Source organism: Oncorhynchus keta, chromosome 28 (genome assembly GCF_023373465.1).
Source record: "Oncorhynchus keta strain PuntledgeMale-10-30-2019 chromosome 28, Oket_V2, whole genome shotgun sequence".
NCBI classification, from domain to species: Eukaryota; Metazoa; Chordata; class Actinopteri; order Salmoniformes; family Salmonidae; genus Oncorhynchus; species Oncorhynchus keta.
The window spans coordinates 2316802-2335546 of NC_068448.1; the positions used below are offsets into that span (position 1 = coordinate 2316802).

At 40.2% G+C, this 18745-nt stretch overlaps 1 protein-coding gene across 7 annotated transcripts in view; it reads right to left on the reverse strand.

Moving 5' to 3' along the window:
- mbd1a (methyl-CpG binding domain protein 1a) overlaps positions 1 to 11572 on the reverse strand; it is a 48831-nt gene extending 37259 nt beyond the window's left edge. For 2 of the 7 annotated variants that reach the window (XM_052484331.1, XM_052484329.1), the window contains exons 1-7: positions 10885 to 11062; positions 8978 to 9115; positions 8732 to 8897; positions 8036 to 8256; positions 6973 to 7159; positions 3481 to 3573; positions 2434 to 3121 (exon numbers count right to left, since the gene is read on the reverse strand). In XM_052484331.1, the coding sequence (XP_052340291.1) occupies positions 2434 to 3121; positions 3481 to 3573; positions 6973 to 7159; positions 8036 to 8256; positions 8732 to 8897; positions 8978 to 9115; positions 10885 to 10994 (1603 nt within the window). In that variant the 5' untranslated portion in view covers positions 10995 to 11062. Of the gene's footprint in view, positions 1 to 2433; positions 3122 to 3480; positions 3574 to 6972; positions 7160 to 8035; positions 8257 to 8731; positions 9116 to 10458; positions 10861 to 10884; positions 11064 to 11203 lie in introns of those variants that run through there. The other 5 variants (XM_052484330.1, XM_052484328.1, XM_052484332.1 and 2 more) reach the window with 4 other exon arrangements.
- Between the last annotated feature and the right edge of the window lie 7173 nt (positions 11573 to 18745).

An 18745-nucleotide genomic window follows, 5' to 3' on the forward strand; every position in this document is an offset into this window, starting at 1 on the left:
TTACACTTGACATGTGGACTGATGATTTTCGAAAAATAGGATACTTGTGCTTTCCAGCTCATTACTACGTAAAGAAGAGTGGATGTTATCCACCACAGAGTGGGACAGTGCAGCTCAAAACTGCAGATAACACGAGGCCAGCTACTGTGAAAGAACACGAGGCCAGCTACTGTGAAAGAACACGAGGCCAGCTACTGTGAAAGAACACGAGGCCAGCTACTGTGAGAGAACACGAGGCCAGCTACTGTGAGAGAACACGAGGCCAGCTACTGTGAAAGAACACGAGGCCAGCTACTGTGAAAGAACACGAGGCCAGCTACTGTGAAAGAACACGAGGCCAGCTACTGTGAGAGAACACGAGGCCAGCTACTGTGAGAGAACACGAGGCCAGCTACTGTGAAAGAACACGAGGCCAGTTACTGTGAGAGAACACGAGGCCAGCTACTGTGAGAGAACACGAGGCCAGCTACTGTGAGAGAACACGAGGCCAGCTACTGTGAGAGAACACGAGGCCAGCTACTGTGAAAGAACACGAGGACAGCTACTGTGAAAGAATACTTATGAATCTTGTTCATTTCCTCTAACCTGGTTCTAAAGGATAAACCTACGGACGGCTGTGTGGTTGTCTAATATTAGAAGGCTCTTTAAAATGCGATTTGAGTTGTCAAAATGTGCCTCATTGCATGCATGCGTTCGTTTGTTTTTGAGCCAAAATGTTGAATAGACATGCAGACAATTTAAATGAAAACGTAGGAAAAATAGGAATAATAGCCTACTGTCTGTAGTCATAAAAACAATTAGGCTAAATAAAATATGTTATTTTGTTGGGTAACGGATTGGTTCTCATTTACATTTTACGTTCTCGAAACTCATTAGCGCTACGTTGCTAACAGACCGTAGCATAGCTTCCCTGAATGAATTTTAGAGCTACGTTGCTAACAGACCGTAGCATAGCCTACCTGAATTAATTTTAGAGCTACGTTGCTAACAGACCGTAGCATAGCCTACCTGAATTAATTTAAGAGCTACGTTGCTAACAGACCGTAGCATAGCCTACCTGAATTAATTTTAGAGCTACATTGCTAACAGACCGTAGCATAGCCTACCTGAATGAATTTTAGAGCTACGTTGCTAACAGACCGTAGCATAGCCTACCTGAATGAATTTTAGAGCTACGTTGCTAACAGACCGTAGCATAGCCTACCTGAATGAATTTTAGAGCTACGTTGCTAACATAACGTAGCATAGCCTACCTGAATGAATTTTAGAGCTACGTTGCTAACAGACCGTAGCATAGCCTACCTGAATGAATTTTAGAGCTACGTTGCTAACAGACCGTAGCATAGCCTACCTGAATGAATTTTAGAGCTACGTTGCTAACATAACGTAGCATAGCCTACCTGAATTAATTTCAGAGCTGCGTTGCTAACAGACCGTAGCATAGCCTACCTGAATGAATTTTAGAGCTACGTTGCTAACATACCGTAGCATAGCCTACCTGAATGAATTTTAGAGCTACGTTGCTAACATACCGTAGCATAGCCTACCTGAATGAATTTTAGAGCTGCGTTGCTAACAGACCGTAGCATAGCCTACCTGTGTATTATGCATAGTGGGACGCGCTGTTGTGTGTTTTTTGTTTTGTGCCTGACAGTTATACTGTGCTATTATATTCACTCTGTTACCTAGAAGCCTATCCTTATGTGATCTCAGCTTCTATATAACTTTATTAAAACGAGCACCATTCACCAGAGTAGCCCTCTACTGCCTAAAGTACAGAAGCAACACGTGTGCAGAAGCTTCGGAATCTTTAGGTTTTTTTTTGAGGGGGGTGGGGGATCTGGGAAAAGTCTGATCTGCAGCCACTCTGTTCAGAATCTTTAGTTTTTTTTTTGAGGGGGGTGGGGGATCTGGGAAAAGTCTGATCTGCAGCCACTCTGTTCAGAATATTCAGGGTTTTTTTGAGGGGGGTGGGGGATCTGGGAAAAGTCTGATCTGCAGCCACTCTGTTCAGAATCTTTAGGGTTTTTTTTTTGAGGGGGGTGGGGGATCTGGGAAAAGTCTGATCTGCAGCCACTCTGTTCAGAATCTTTAGGTTTTTTTTTGAGGGGGGTGGGGGATCTGGGAAAAGTCTGATCTGCAGCCACTCTGTTCAGAATCTTTAGGTTTTTTTTGAGGGGGGTGGGGGATCTGGGAAAAGTTTGATCTGCAGCCACTCTGTTCAGAATCTTCAGGGTTTTTTTTGAGGGGGGTGGGGGACCTGGGAAAAGTCTGATCTGCAGCCACTCTGTTCAGAATATTCAGGGAAGCTGGCTGGCTAACTCCTTGATCCTGTTTTGTCGTCTAGCCCTCTGAGAAAGATAAACCAGTGTTACTGGCTTGTTGAATACAAAAGGAGAGAAAAAAAATATAAAAAATAAAAAAAGGACTCACCATCTTTGTCATTGGCTGTTTTCATCTGCTGAATCCTCTCACCGTAGGAGCCTGGCCTAAGGGACGTTACTTCCACTGACTCTGCCTGTCCACGTCTACCTGTACAAGTTGGTTTCTCTGTGTCCATTTCTCTGTGTCCATTCAGCACAATATTAGATCCACTCCACTGTTGGGTCCACTGGGTTACCAGGGAACGGTGCTGAGGGGGAGGGGAGGTGATTGGGTCCAGATCCACATCCGGCCTATGGATCACTACTACCTTCCTGTGCCTCTCTGGGGTTTGTAGTCCTAATTGAGAGAGCGGATTCTTGGTTGGGCTAGGTGGTTGTAGTCCTGACTGAAGGAGCTGGTTGTTGGTCGGGCTGAGAGGCAGGAGAGACTGAGACAGATGAGGGATTACCGCGTCTCGGCTTGAAGAGGCCATGGCACTGAGTCTCTGTGGGGAGATCTGCTCCAGACGGAGAGAGGGGGAGCCACTGGCCAGGGATGGCTTAGGGGTGGTGGGGAGGCTGTTGTGGATAACAGCAGTGGGGGACTGTGTGATGTGCGGGAAGCTGGCCTGACTCTGTGGTGTGCGCTGGGGAGTTCCAGGGAAGCCATCGGGGGTGTGGTTCCGGTCCAGGTCTGGAGTGCCTGTCCTGGAGGTGCTCGTACTAGAGGAGTGAACTTCCTCCAAGTGGTTCAAATGCTGTGGTGAGGAAATAAACCTAAATATTTTATTTTTTTTACATAACTACTGTGTACATACACAGCAATATCGGAGGTGGAAACCAGGGTCGATCACTAGGAACCAATCAGAAGCAAGCGGGCTGAAAACGGGGACGGTTCTTCCTTATTCACTAATGAATAAGACCCATGGCACCAGGAATAATAATGGCACCAGGAATAATAATGGCACCAGAAATAATAATGGCACCAGGAAGTGAGGCCCCCGGGAATAATAATGGCACCAGGAAGTAAGGCCCCCGGGAATAATAATGGCGGCACCAGGAATAATAATGGCACCAGGAATAATAATGGCACCAGGAAGTAAGGAAGCGTTTTTACCTTCAACCTGCTCTTCTCATCCAAGAAGAGTCCTGACTGGAAGTCAAAACGAGAGAGGTCCATGCCACCACGGAGGTATTTGGTCAGTTCAACCTTAGAATATAGAATATAACTTTATTGACCATCCAAGGCAAGACAACGTTATTTAGCATCAATGTAAAACATCACATACAGATCATTCACATGCAGCCTACAATACCAGTATCACCCCACTCCTTAGTATCATGGGACATACCAGTATCTCCATACCAGTATCACCATACCAGTATCTCCATACCAGTATCACCATACCAGTATCACCATACCAGTATCTCCATACCAGTATCACCATACCAGTATCACCATACCAGTATCGGGCCATACCAGTATCACCAGTATCTCCATACCAGTATCACGGGCCATACCAGTATCACGGGCCATACCAGTATCTCCATACCAGTATCACCATACCAGTATCACGGGCCATACCAGTATCACGGGCCATACCAGTATCACGGGCCATACCAGTATCACGGGCCATACCAGTATCTCCATACCAGTATCTCCATACCAGTATCACCATACCAGTATCTCCATACCAGTATCACCATACCAGTATTTCACCATACCAGTATCTCCATACCAGTATCTCGGGCCATACCAGTATCTCCATACCAGTATCACGGGCCATACCAGTATCTCCATACCAGTATCTCCATACCAGTATCTCCATACCAGTATCTCCATACCAGTATCACGGGCCATACCAGTATCACCATACCAGTATCTCCATACCAGTATCTCCATACCAGTATCTCCATACCAGCATCACCATACCAGTATCTCCATACCAGTATCACCATACCAGTATTATGGGCCATACCAGTATCACCATACCAGTATCACCATACCAGTATTATGGGCCATACCAGTATCTCCATACCAGTATCACCATACCAGTATTATGGGCCATACCAGTATCACCATACCAGTATCTCCATACCAGTATCTCCATACCAGTATCACCATACCAGTATCTCCATACCAGTATCTCCATACCAGTATCTCCATACCAGTATCACCATACCAGTATCTCCATACCAGTATCTCCATACCAGCATCTCCATACCAGTATCTCCATACCAGTATCTCCATACCAGTATCACGGGCCATACCAGTATCACGGGCCATACCAGTATCTCCATACCAGTATCACCATACCAGTATCACCATACCAGTATCTCCATACCAGTATCTCCATACCAGTATCACCATACCAGTATCTCCATACCAGTATCACCATACCAGTATCTCCATACCAGTATCACGGGCCATACCAGTATCACCATACCAGTATCACCATACCAGTATCTCCATACCAGTATCTCCATACCAGTATCACGGGCCATACCAGTATCACCATACCAGTATCACCATACCAGTATCTCCATACCAGTATCTCCATACCAGTATCACCATACCAGTATCTCCATACCAGTATCACCATACCAGTATCTCCATACCAGTATCACCATACCAGTATTTCACCATACCAGTATCTCCATACCAGTATCTCCATACCTTAGTATCATGGGCCATACCAGTATCTCCATACCAGTATCACCATACCAGTATCACCATACCAGTATCTCCATACCAGTATCACCATACCAGTATCATGGGCCATACCAGTATCTCCATACCAGTATCACCATACCAGTATCTCCATACCAGTATCTCCATACCAGTATCACCATACCAGTATCTCCATACCAGTATCTCCATACCAGTATCTCCATACCAGTATCACCATACCAGTATCACCATACCAGTATCACGGGCCATACCAGTATCTCCATACCAGTATCACCATACCAGTATCTCCATACCAGTATCACCATACCAGTATCACCATACCAGTATCTCCATACCAGTATCACCATACCAGTATCTCCATACCAGTATCTCCATACCAGTATCACCATACCAGTATCACCATACCAGTATCTCCATACCAGTATCACCATACCAGTATCTCCATACCAGTATCACCATACCAGTATCTCCATACCAGTATCTCCATACCAGTATCTCCATACCAGTATCTCCATACCAGTATCACCATACCAGTATCTCCATACCAGTATCACCATACCAGTATCTCCATACCAGTATCTCCATACCAGTATCACCATACCAGTATCACCATACCAGTATCACCATACCAGTATCAGTCCATACCAGTATCTAAATACCAGTGTTCCATAGCAGTCCACCATACAGTATCTCCATACCTAGTATTAAATGCCAGTGTTTACCAGTATCTCCATACCAGTATCACCATACTAAATGCACCATACCAGTAGCTCCAACAGTATCAGTAATACCTAGCTAAATACTTGTATTTCCATACCAGTATCACCATACCAGTCACCATACCAGTATCTAAATACCAGTGTTGCTTGTGTTTCTATCTCCATACCAGTAGTACAGTAATCACCATACTTGTGTTTCACCATACCAGTATCACCATACCAGTACCATACCTAAATGCAGGTTTTTAAAGGAGTTTAAGTAATCAGCTAAATGCTTGTGTTTCTATACACAGTTTGTAACGTTACGCAGGTGTAGCTAAATGCTTGTGTTTCTAGCTCCAACAGTACAGTAACACCTAGCTAAATGCTTGTGTTTCTAGCTCCAACAGTACAGTAATACCTAGCTAAATGCTTGTGTTTCTAGCTCCAACAGTACAGTAATACCTAGCTAAATGCTTGTGTTTCTAGCTCCAACAGTACAGTAATACCTAGCTAAATGCTTGTGTTTCTAGCTCCAACAGTACAGTAATACCTAGCTAAATGCTTGTGTTTCTAGCTCCAACAGTACAGTAACACCTAGCTAAATGCTTGTGTTTCTAGCTCCAACAGTACAGTAACACCTAGCTAAATATACACTAGGTGGTTCGAGTCCTGAATGCTGATTGGCTGACAGCCGTGGTATATCAGCCTTTCATAACACGGGTATGGAAGAAAAAAAACATTTATTAAAATTGGTAGACAGTTTGTAATAGCAATTAGGCACCTTGGGGGTTTGTGGTATATGGCCAATATACCACAGCTAATGGGAGCGTCCATGCACTCTGCGTAGAGTCGTGCGATAAGAACATCACTTAGCCGTGGTATATTTGCCATATATCACAGACCCCCTGAGGTGCCTTATTGCTGTTATAAACTGGTTACCAAGTAGAACAGTAAAAAAAAAAAAAGACATGGTTTTTGTCATACCCTTGGTATACGATCTGATATACCACGGCTTTCAGCCAATCAGCGTTCAGGACTCTTTACCACATGATGAACACGTTCTCTTTCTACGACATAGACTGACCAGGTGAATCCAGGTGAATCCAGGTGAAAGCTATGATCCCTTTATTGAGGTCACCTGTTAAATCCACTTCAAACGTTAATTCATACCGGACCGCTACCCTGTCTCTCTGTAGAAGTATTTAGGAGTGTTCACCTTGCTCCTCATGCGGTCCCCACAAGGACTGCAGTAGTATGTGTCCCACTTCCTCTTAGCGGGCAGGGTGGTTGAGCGTCGGAACACCACTCTGCGCTTCCAGCCCGGTCCTAAAGAGGAGCAATCTTCCCAGTCGTCGTCAGCCTGTACCGGAACCTTCCACCTCCACCTGCGCTTAGGAGCCGGTCTGGACAAAGGATAACGTATGTCTGAGCCAGAACAACCCACTAGTCTATCTCCTGTTTCTGTAGTGAGACAGCTTGATGTACCAGTACACCTGGGGCGGCAAGGTAGCCTAGTGGTTAGAGCATTCGACTAGTAACCGGAAGGTTGCAAGTTCAAACCCCCGAGCTGACATGGTACAAATCTGTCGTTCTGCCCTTGAACAGGCAGTTAACCCACTGTTCCTAGACTGTCGTTGAAAATAAGAATTTGTTCTGAACTGACTTGCCGAGTTAAATAAAGGTAAAAAAATATCACAGGGCCAAGCTCTGCTAAGAGACATCCATCCCTTTTTATTTGAACAGAAAAAGTAACAAGCTGTCGGTTAATGAGACATTCATCCCTTTTCACATGGTATGCTCGGTTAATGAGACATTCATCCCTTTTCACATGGTATGCTCGGTTAATGAGACATTCATCCCTTTTCACATGGTATGCTCGGTTAATGAGACATTCATCCCTTTTCACATGGTATGCTCGGTTAATGAGACATTCATCCCTTTTCACATGGTATGCTCGGTTAATGAGACATTCATCCCTTTTCACATGGTATGCTCGGTTAATGAGACATTCATCCCTTTTCACATGGTATGCTCGGTTAATGAGACAACTGTTCTTAAAAACCAAAAGAAAGTTGCAGAATGCAGACACTAACAAATGTAATAATATAATAAATAATTAAAACGATGACCATTTTACATTTCAGTCATATAGTAGACGCTCTAAAAGCCAGAGAATTTAGTGGGGAAAACAACCAGAATTCAGTCATTACAACTAGCCACTATCAGCTAAATCAGTTACCAGGAAGATCAAGTGTGAGTGAAGAAATTAAATTCCATACCTCTGTTCATTATCACGCTCCTCCATCTCTTCCCCATCGTCAATGTCGTCCTCCCCCAGGGGCTCAGACCAGGCTCCAGGCGGCCCATCCAGACACCTCCCTCCTTCCCTTGCCCCTTGGGCCAAAACTAGTCGTTCACTGGAGACCGTGTGCATCTGGACCTCTGCTCCTAGAGGGAGCATGTCGCTCTCCAGCTGGATCAGCACCTCTTCACCACGGGTCTGTCGCGTTACAGAACATTCAGATAGAAATGGTGTCAACTCTAGTCACTGTTCAGGAGGATGTAATGCCACAGAACATTCAGATAGAAATGGGGTTTAGAACAAATATGATTCTCTCAAAATAGGAAAAAATGCTAGCATAGCTTAAAAAATATATATTAAAAAAAATTGGCTTGTTGCAGGTACATGGGAATAATTTGATGACGTTTTTTTTTTTTAAAGACCTGCTATAGCTGAATAAACTGAAATTATGGTGCCAAGAGTGTAAAATGTATACAATGTAATTTCTATGTAAATGACTGTAAAGTGCTTAGGATAAAAGTGTCTGCTAAATGGCATATGTTAATATATAATACTTTTCTTTAAAGTTACAATTGTCTGTTGGATAAAATAAGGACTGGAGTGAGCTCTGTCTGTTTTCTTTCTGCAATGTTCAAAACCGTCTTTCAGATCACTGAAAACACCCCTCACTCACCTCTTCTTCAGCCCCGGCCTGGTCTCCCTGATTGGCTCCCTCTCCGAGGTCCGGAGCCTGATTGGCCGCGTGGCTCAGGGGTGTGTCCTCCTCCAGAGCAATGTGTCGTGCCACCATCCTACCCTCTACTGCGTCTCTCCTTAGGATGAGCAGTTTAGGGCGCTTCCTGTCCATGTCGGGTCGAATGTAATCTAGTTAAGCCTACTCACTGTTTATCATCCATGTTCAGTAACGTTACTGACTCACAGCAAACACAGGTGCTCCTCTGTTCTCGCCTGTAGCCTTACGACATATGAAGGTCTATGCACAAAGTCTCTAGTCTCTTCATCCTGGCATTTGTGGTGGTAAGGGGTTTGGGTGGGGTCAGCTGATGTTTGGGAAACTCTGAAATAAAGGAAAAAATGTCAGTCGGTATCATTATTTGTCATAACATAGAAAGAACGAGGTAACAAATGGACAGTTCTGAAATTATCAATATATAACCTACATTCAAAATGTTAATTCAAAAGTCTCAACCATTGACAACGATTGCTAGGACCAAACATGTAATTTACTGTGAACTAACATGCAAGGCATACATACGTAACATAGAAACAACAAGAAACCATGGACATTGGCTCGATTGAAACCATCAATCTGGAGCTTGGCGTTCACCCATGTGGGTTTCCAAGGCTACACGCTGGTGCCTTGGCGATATGTTTAGCACCGGAGAAGAAGAAGAAGAAGAAGAAAGAAAAAAAAAATATGTGGTTGCCATGGTGATCACAGCGCACTGATCGAGGGTGGGCCGGCAGAACAAAACAAAAAACACTTGTCTGCAGAAATGCAGCAGCATAATAACGTAATGCTGACACCACGTTCCAAGATAACAGAACATGAGTGGAAAAAAGGCCTAATGGATCATTTATAAACAAGCTTATTAGAAAATAATTACCAGGGGGGGGGGGGTGTAATACCTAAATTATTAAGCCTACACCTGCAGAGTTAGAATATTTACAGGCCTTTGGGGTTGCTCTTGGAAGTTTAAACCTTGCCCGAGTTTTAAATCCAACCAATCACCTGGCGGCTTAAATTAATCAATTAGTCATATTGACTAATTAAACTACAAAACTCACAAGGAACCACACATCATCAAGCTTTAAACACAGTGCTAGTAAGGTGGGGTATAGGGGAAACACTGCATCAATGACTGCAGCACTGTGCTCAAATCACAATGAAGCACAGCCCCTTGAATACAAGAGTGCATAGGAATGCACTAGGTCCCTCTGGAAAAGTGTCTGCTAAGATGTCAAAAATATAAATAGAACTGAGAAAAACCTCAATATCATCATGAAAATGTGTTCGGGTTATTGTAATAATATTATCTGGTGGGCTATTTAACACTGACTGGTGTCAGATCTCCTTATCAACCTGTAGTTGATGAATGGGCCATCTACCAAGTTCTTGTTAGTTCTTGTTACAGTATTTTGCCTTGACAAACTCAACACACACTGTAGTTAGCGAGTAGCACGGCCAGCTGTTTCGAACTGCAGCAATGAAATCGCTACAACTTCATCTGATTGTAGTGTTGTTTTGATGAACATTACCAACACGTATGATACATAGCTTAGTGACCCACAAAGCTGTTATCTACCAAGATAAGACATGGCTTGGTTGTTGCTAGTCATTAACATGGGTAGGCGCGCATCGAAGTACTGTAGCAACAACAATAAAAAACACACACACACACAAAAAAACACTTTCATGTTCCATCCGCCATGATTCAGCCTGGTCGTCGGATCCATGTGACTCCCAACAACAGGGGATGTATTCATTACACCGATTCTGTTGCATAACGTTTACGTTTGTGAAACCCGATTTTTCGACGTAACGTAAAAACTGTTGGGTACTTAAACGGAAGTTGTAGTTCACTTTGAAATGGTATGGTTTCCACGCGTTGCCATTCCAATCGGAATAATAGTCTGCGAAGTTGCCGTCTCTGAAGGTGCTGGGTTTCTTCAACCTCTTCCATACGTTTATTTATTTTTTTAAGCGACATGACTGAACTACAACTTCTTTTTTTTGAGAACAAAACGGAACTCAAGAACGTTTGAAGTAACGTTTCTGTTCCACATACAAAACGTTTTGCAGCAGAATCAACGTAATGAATATACCCTTCCTCGTTGTGTAGGACCCTCCTCTGCTGCTCACTCCCCCTCTCTCCGTTCTCCGTCCACGGCTCCGTGTGTTTCCCCCTCGGCGCTACTACTGAAAAACTGCTCATTGCAGGAGAATGTTACGCGCTGCACATCTTTATTTATTCTAATTCTCATGTTATAATGATTATTTTTCCAAAAACACTCCATTCGTGATTTTTTTTTGTGTGTGTGGGGGGTCAGCGATGTAGCGCCAATCTTTGTTACTAATTTGCAACGTTGCAACAAATGTAAACAAACCCTCTAAAATGGACAGAAATTCGTTGAAAATACTCACAGAGTAAAGCTTCTTCCATCGCGGCCGAAATCACGTTCGATCGTCTTCCTGTTCTCGTTTCCTTTTTTTTCTTCAGGGGACTAAATGTGTTGAACTGGGCATGTGCAGAACGAGCGGGAAGGGACGGCGGATCGGCAAGATAATTAAATTAAATAATAATAATTAAAGTATCGGCCAATTTGTATCGAGTCCAACTTTGAATGGTGACCGAGTTATGTGCACTATGACCAGTGCATCATGGGACTTAATGTCTCTTAATATTATAAATGTTGTTACCTTTAGTGAAGAATGATGGCAGAGGATCACGAACATTTTTCGACTCAATAAGACTAAGGCCCTGATAAGACTAATTAGCCGACCCCATGGTCAAACATTGCTACCCTTTCCCTTCTACGCAATCCCTTTGAGGGTCGGTGAGAACGTCACAAAATGCGGTCTCTGTTGAATAGTATATATGTATTGGGGGAGGGGTCGCGCTCATGAATGGAATCGGACCTAATACCATTTATTTGATTATTATTATCTGGTATGATAATCGATTTGACATTTGAGTCATTTAGCAGACGCTGTTATCCAGAGGAATTTACAGTTTGTGCATTCATCGTAAGATAGCTAGGCGAGACAACCCCATATCGCCGTCATAGTCCGTACATTTCCCCTCAATGTAGCTATCAGAAAAGACGGCCAAAACTGACGAGGAACAAACTGATTTTAGATCTTGAAAAAGAGGCCTATTCTAAAACAAATATGGATGAACCAATATCTGGAAGTAGGCCATCACACCCAACCATTTATGCTGTAAAATGAATAGGATATCCATTTTAAATGTCTCATTGGCAGGTTTTAATTTGTCACATAATTCCTAAACTCCATTGCAATACTTGGCTAAGAAGAAAAAGATGTAATGTTGACTTCGGGCAATAAAATACCATAAAACACATGAAACACCGTCAGTAACATGATGTCAGACAACACGTGAACTTTGTCCATGAATCCCTGTGTCGTCGGAAGTTTACATACACCTTCGCCAAATACATTTACTCACTTTTTCACAATTCCTGACATTTAATCCAAGTACAATTTCCCCTGTTTTAGGTCAGTTGGGATCACCACTTTATTTTAAGAATGTGAAATGTCAGAATAATAGTAGAGAGAATGATTTATTTCAGCTTTTATTTCTTTCATCACATTCCCAGTGGGTCAGAAGTTTACATACACTCAATTAGTATTTGGTAGCATTGCCTTTAAATGGTTTAACTTGGGTCAAACATTTCAGTTAGCCTTCCACACGCTTCCCACAATAAGTTGGGTGAATTTTGGCCCATTCCTCCTGACAGAGCTGGTGTACCTGAGTCAGGTTTGTAGGCCTCCTTGCTCGCACATGCTTTTTCAGTTCTGCCCACAAATGTTCCATAGGTTTGAGGTCAGGGCTTTGTGATGGGCACTCCAATACCTTGACTTTGTTGTCCTTAAGCCATTTTGCCACAACTTTGGAAATATGGGGTCATTGTCCATTTGGAAGACCCATTTGCAACCAAGCTTTAACTTCCTGACTGATGTCTTCAGATGTTGCTTCAAAATATCCACATAATTTTCCCGACTCATGATGCCATGTATTTTGTGAAGTGCACCAGTCCCTCCAGCAGCAAAGCACCTCCACAACATGATGCTGCCACCCCTGTGCTTCACAGTTGGGATGGGGTTCTTCGGCTTGCAAGCCTCCCCCTTTTTCTTCCAAACATAATGATGGTCATTATGGCCAAACAGTTCTATTTTGGTTTCATCAGACCAGAGTACACTTCTCCCAAAAGTACGATCTTTGTCCCCATGTGCAGTTGAAAACCGTAGTCTGGCTTTTTTATGACAGTTTTGGAGCAGTGGCTTCTTCCTTGCTGAGCGGCCTTTCAGGTTATGTCGATATAGGACTCGTTTTACTGTGGATATAGATACTTATATACCTGTTTCCTCCAGCATCTTCACAAGGTCCTTTGCTGTTGTTCTGGGATTGATTTGCACTTTTCGCACCAAAGTACATTAATCTCTAGGAGACAGAAAGCGTCTCCTTCCTGATCGGTATGACTGCTGTGTGGTCCCATGGTGTTCATACTTGCATACTATTGTTTGGAAAGATGAATGTGGTACCTTCAGGCATTTGGAAAATGAACCAGACTTGTGGTCTACAATCTATTTTCTGAGGTCTTGGCTGATTTCTTTTGATTTTCCCATAATGTCACGCAAAGAGGCACTGAGTTTGAAGGATAAGCCTTGAAATACATCCACAGGTACACCTCCAATTGACTCAAATGATGTCAATTAGCCTATCAGAAGCTTCTAAAGCCATGACATAATTTTCTGGAATTTTCAACTTATTGTATGTAAACTTCTGACCCTTCTGGATATAAGTGAAATAATCTGTCTGTAAACAATTGTTGGAAAAATTACTTGTGGAATGCACAAAGTAGACGTCCTAACCGACTTGTCAAAACTATAGTTTGTTCACAAGAAATTTGTGGAGTGGTTGAAAAACGAGTTTTAATGACTCCAACCTAAGTGTATGTAAACTTCTGACTTCAACAGGTATATTATTCTTACAGAATTTCCACGTGAAAGATATTGGAAATTGAATCAAAGCCTACTAGATGATACATTGTTTAGAACTAGGACAGAAGAATTTATAACACACTTTTTCAGACATAACATGAGTTTTAATGACTCCAACCTAAGTGTATGTAAACTAGTTTGAATGACTCCAACCTAAGTGTATGTAAACTAGTTTTAATGACTCCAACCTAAGTGTATGTAAACTAGTTTTAATGACTCCAACCTAAGTGTATGTAAACTAGTTTTAATGACTCCAACCTAAGTGTATGTAAACTAGTTTTAATGACTCCAACCTAAGTGTATGTAAACTAGTTTTAATGACTCCAACCTAAGTGTATGTAAACTAGTTTGAATGACTCCAACCTAAGTGTATGTAAACTAGTTTTAATGACTCCAACCTAAGTGTATGTAAACTAGTTTTAATGACTCCAACCTAAGTGTATGTAAACTAGTTTTAATGACTCCAACCTAAGTGTATGTAAACTAGTTTTAATGACTCCAACCTAAGTGTATGTAAACTAGTTTTAATGACTCCAACCTAAGTGTATGTAAACTAGTTTTAATGACTCAAACCTAAGTGTATGTAAACTAGTTTTAATGACTCCAACCTAAGTGTATGTAAACTAGTTTTAATGACTCCAACCTAAGTGTATGTAAACTTTGTAAGTCGCTCTGGATAAGAGCGTCTGCTAAATGACTTAAATGTAAATGTAGTTTTAATGACTCCAACCTAAGTGTATGTAAACTAGTTTTAATGACTCCAACCTAAGTGTATGTAAACTAGTTTGAATGACTCCAACCTAAGTGTATGTAAACTAGTTTTAATGACTCCAACCTAAGTGTATGTAAACTAGTTTTAATGACTCCAACCTAAGTGTATGTAAACTAGTTTTAATGACTCCAACCTAAGTGTATGTAAACTAGTTTTAATGACTCCAACCTAAGTGTATATAAACTAGTTTTAATGACTCCAACCTAAGTGTATGTAAACTAGTTTTAATGACTCCAACCTAAGTGTATGTAAACTAGTTTTAATGACTCCAACCTAAGTGTATGTAAACTAGTTTTAATGACTCCAACCTAAGTGTATGTAAACTAGTTTTAATGACTCCAACCTAAGTGTATGTAAACAAGTTTTAATGACTCCAACCTAAGTGTATGTAAACTAGTTTTAATGACTCCAACCTAAGTGTATGTAAACTAGTTTTAATGACTCCAACCTAAGTGTATGTAAACTAGTTAATGACTCCAACCTAAGTGTATGTAAACTAGTTTTAATGACTCCAACCTAAGTGTATGTAAACTAGTTTTAATGACTCCAACCTAAGTGTATGTAAACTAGTTTTAATGACTCCAACCTAAGTGTATGTAAACTAGTTTTAATGACTCCAACCTCAGTGTATGTAAACTAGTTTTAATGACTCCAACCTAAGTGTATGTAAACTAGTTTTAATGACTCCAACCTAAGTGTATGTAAACTAGTTTTAATGACTCCAACCTAAGTGTATGTAAACTAGTTTTAATGACTCCAACCTAAGTGTATGTAAACTAGTTTTAATGACTCCAACCTAAGTGTATGTAAACTAGTTTTAATGACTCCAACCTAAGTGTATGTAAACTAGTTTTAATGACTCCAACCTAAGTGTATGTAAACTTTGTAAGTCGCTCTGGATAAGAGCGTCTGCTAAATGACTTAAATGTAAATGTAGTTTTAATGACTCCAACCTAAGTGTATGTAAACTAGTTTTAATGACTCCAACCTAAGTGTATGTAAACTAGTTTTAATGACTCCAACCTAAGTGTATGTAAACTAGTTTTAATGACTCCAACCTCAGTGTATGTAAACTAGTTTGAATGACTCCAACCTAAGTGTATGTAAACTAGTTTGAATGACTCCAACCTAAGTGTATGTAAACTAGTTTTAATGACTCCAACCTAAGTGTATGTAAACTAGTTTTAATGACTCCAACCTAAGTGTATGTAAACTAGTTTTAATGACTCCAACCTAAGTGTATGTAAACTAGTTTTAATGACTCCAACCTAAGTGTATATAAACTCGTTTTAATGACTCCAACCTAAGTGTATGTAAACTAGTTTTAATGACTCCAACCTAAGTGTATGTAAACTAGTTTTAATGACTCCAACCTAAGTGTATGTAAACTAGTTTTAATGACTCCAACCTAAGTATGTAAACTAGTTTTAATGACTCCAACCTAAGTGTATGTAAACTAGTTTTAATGACTCCAACCTAAGTGTATGTAAACTAGTTTTAATGACTCCAACCTAAGTGTATGTAAACTAGTTTTAATGACTCCAACCTAAGTGTATGTAAACTAGTTAATGACTCCAACCTAAGTGTATGTAAACTAGTTTTAATGACTCCAACCTAAGTGTATGTAAACTAGTTTTAATGACTCCAACCTAAGTGTATGTAAACTAGTTTTAATGACTCCAACCTAAGTGTATGTAAACTAGTTAATGTCTCTAACCTAAGTGTATGTAAACTAGTTTTAATGACTCCAACCTAAGTGTATGTAAACTAGTTTTAATGACTCCAACCTAAGTGTATGTAAACTAGTTTTAATGACTCCAACCTAAGTGTATGTAAACTAGTTTTAATGACTCCAACCTCAGTGTATGTAAACTAGTTTTAATGACTCCAACCTAAGTGTATGTAAACTAGTTTTAATGACTCCAACCTAAGTGTATGTAAACTAGTTTTAATGACTCCAACCTAAGTGTATGTAAACTAGTTTTAATGACTCCAACCTAAGTGTATGTAAACTAGTTTTAATGACTCCAACCTAAGTGTATGTAAACTAGTTTTAATGACTCCAACCTAAGTGTATGTAAACTAGTTTTAATGACTCCAACCTAAGTGTATGTAAACTTTGTAAGTCGACTCTGGATAAGAGCGTCTGCTAAATGACTTAAATGTAAATGTAGTTTTAATGACTCCAACCTAAGTGTATGTAAACTAGTTTTAATGACTCCAACCTAAGTGTATGTAAACTAGTTTTAATGACTCCAACCTAAGTGTATGTAAACTAGTTTTAATGACTCCAACCTCAGTGTATGTAAACTAGTTTGAATGACTCCAACCTAAGTGTATGTAAACTAGTTTGAATGACTCCAACCTAAGTGTATGTAAACTAGTTTTAATGACTCCAACCTAAGTGTATGTAAACTAGTTTTAATGACTCCAACCTAAGTGTATGTAAACTAGTTTTAATGACTCCAACCTAAGTGTATGTAAACTAGTTTTAATGACTCCAACCTAAGTGTATATAAACTCGTTTTAATGACTCCAACCTAAGTGTATGTAAACTAGTTTTAATGACTCCAACCTAAGTGTATGTAAACTAGTTTTAATGACTCCAACCTAAGTGTATGTAAACTAGTTTTAATGACTCCAACCTAAGTATGTAAACTAGTTTTAATGACTCCAACCTAAGTGTATGTAAACAAGTTTTAATGACTCCAACCTAAGTGTATGTAAACTAGTTTTAATGACTCCAACCTAAGTGTATGTAAACTAGTTTTAATGACTCCAACCTAAGTGTATGTAAACTAGTTTTAATGACTCCAACCTAAGTGTATGTAAACTAGTTTTGAATGACTCCAACCTAAGTGTATGTAAACTAGTTTTAATGACTCCAACCTAAGTGTATGTAAACTAGTTTTAATGACTCCAACCTCAGTGTATGTAAACTAGTTTTAATGACTCCAACCTAACTGTATGTAAACTAGTTTTAATGACTCCAACCTAAGTGTATGTAAACTAGTTTTAATGACTCCAACCTAAGTGTATGTAAACTAGTTTTAATGACTCCAACCTAAGTGTATGTAAACTAGTTTTAATGACTCCAACCTAAGTGTATGTAAACTTTGTAAGTCGCTCTGGATAAGAGCGTCTGCTAAATGACTTAAATGTAAATGTAAATGTAGTTTTAATGACTCCAACCTAAGTGTATGTAAACTAGTTTTAATGACTCCAACCTAAGTGTATGTAAACTAGTTTTAATGACTCCAACCTAAGTGTATGTAAACTAGTTTTAATGACTCCAACCTCAGTGTATGTAAACTAGTTTGAATGACTCCAACCTAAGTGTATGTAAACTAGTTTTAATGACTCCAACCTAAGTGTATGTAAACTAGTTTGAATGACTCCAACCTAAGTGTATGTAAACTAGTCTTAATGACTCCAACCTAAGTGTATGTAAACTAGTTTTAATGACTCCAACCTAAGTGTATGTAAACTAGTTTTAATGACTCCAACCTAAGTGTATGTAAACTAGTTTTAATGACTCCAACCTAAGTGTATGTAAACTAGTTTTAATGACTCCAACCTAAGTGTATGTAAACTAGTTTTAATGACTCCAACCTAAGTGTATGTAAACTAGTTTTAATGACTCCAACCTAAGTGTATGTAAACTAGTTTTAATGACTCCAACCTAAGTGTATGTAAACTAGTTTTAATGACTCCAACCTAAGTGTATGTAAACTAGTTTTAATGACTCCAACCTAAGTGTATGTAAACGAGTTTTAATGACTCCAACCTAAGTGTATGTAAACTAGTTTTAATGACTCCAACCTAAGTGTATGTAAACTAGTTTTAATGACTCCAACCTAAGTGTATGTAAACTAGTTAATGACTCCAACCTAAGTGTATGTAAACTAGTTTGAATGACTCCAACCTAAGTGTATGTAAACTAGTTTTAATGACTCCAACCTAAGTGTATGTAAACTAGTTTTAATGACTCCAACCTCAGTGTATGTAAACTAGTTTTAATGACTCCAACCTAAGTGTATGTAAACTAGTTTTAATGACTCCAACCTAAGTGTATGTAAACAAGTTTTAATGACTCCAACCTAAGTGTATGTAAACTAGTTTGAATGACTCCAACCTAAGTGTATGTAAACTAGTTTTAATGACTCCAA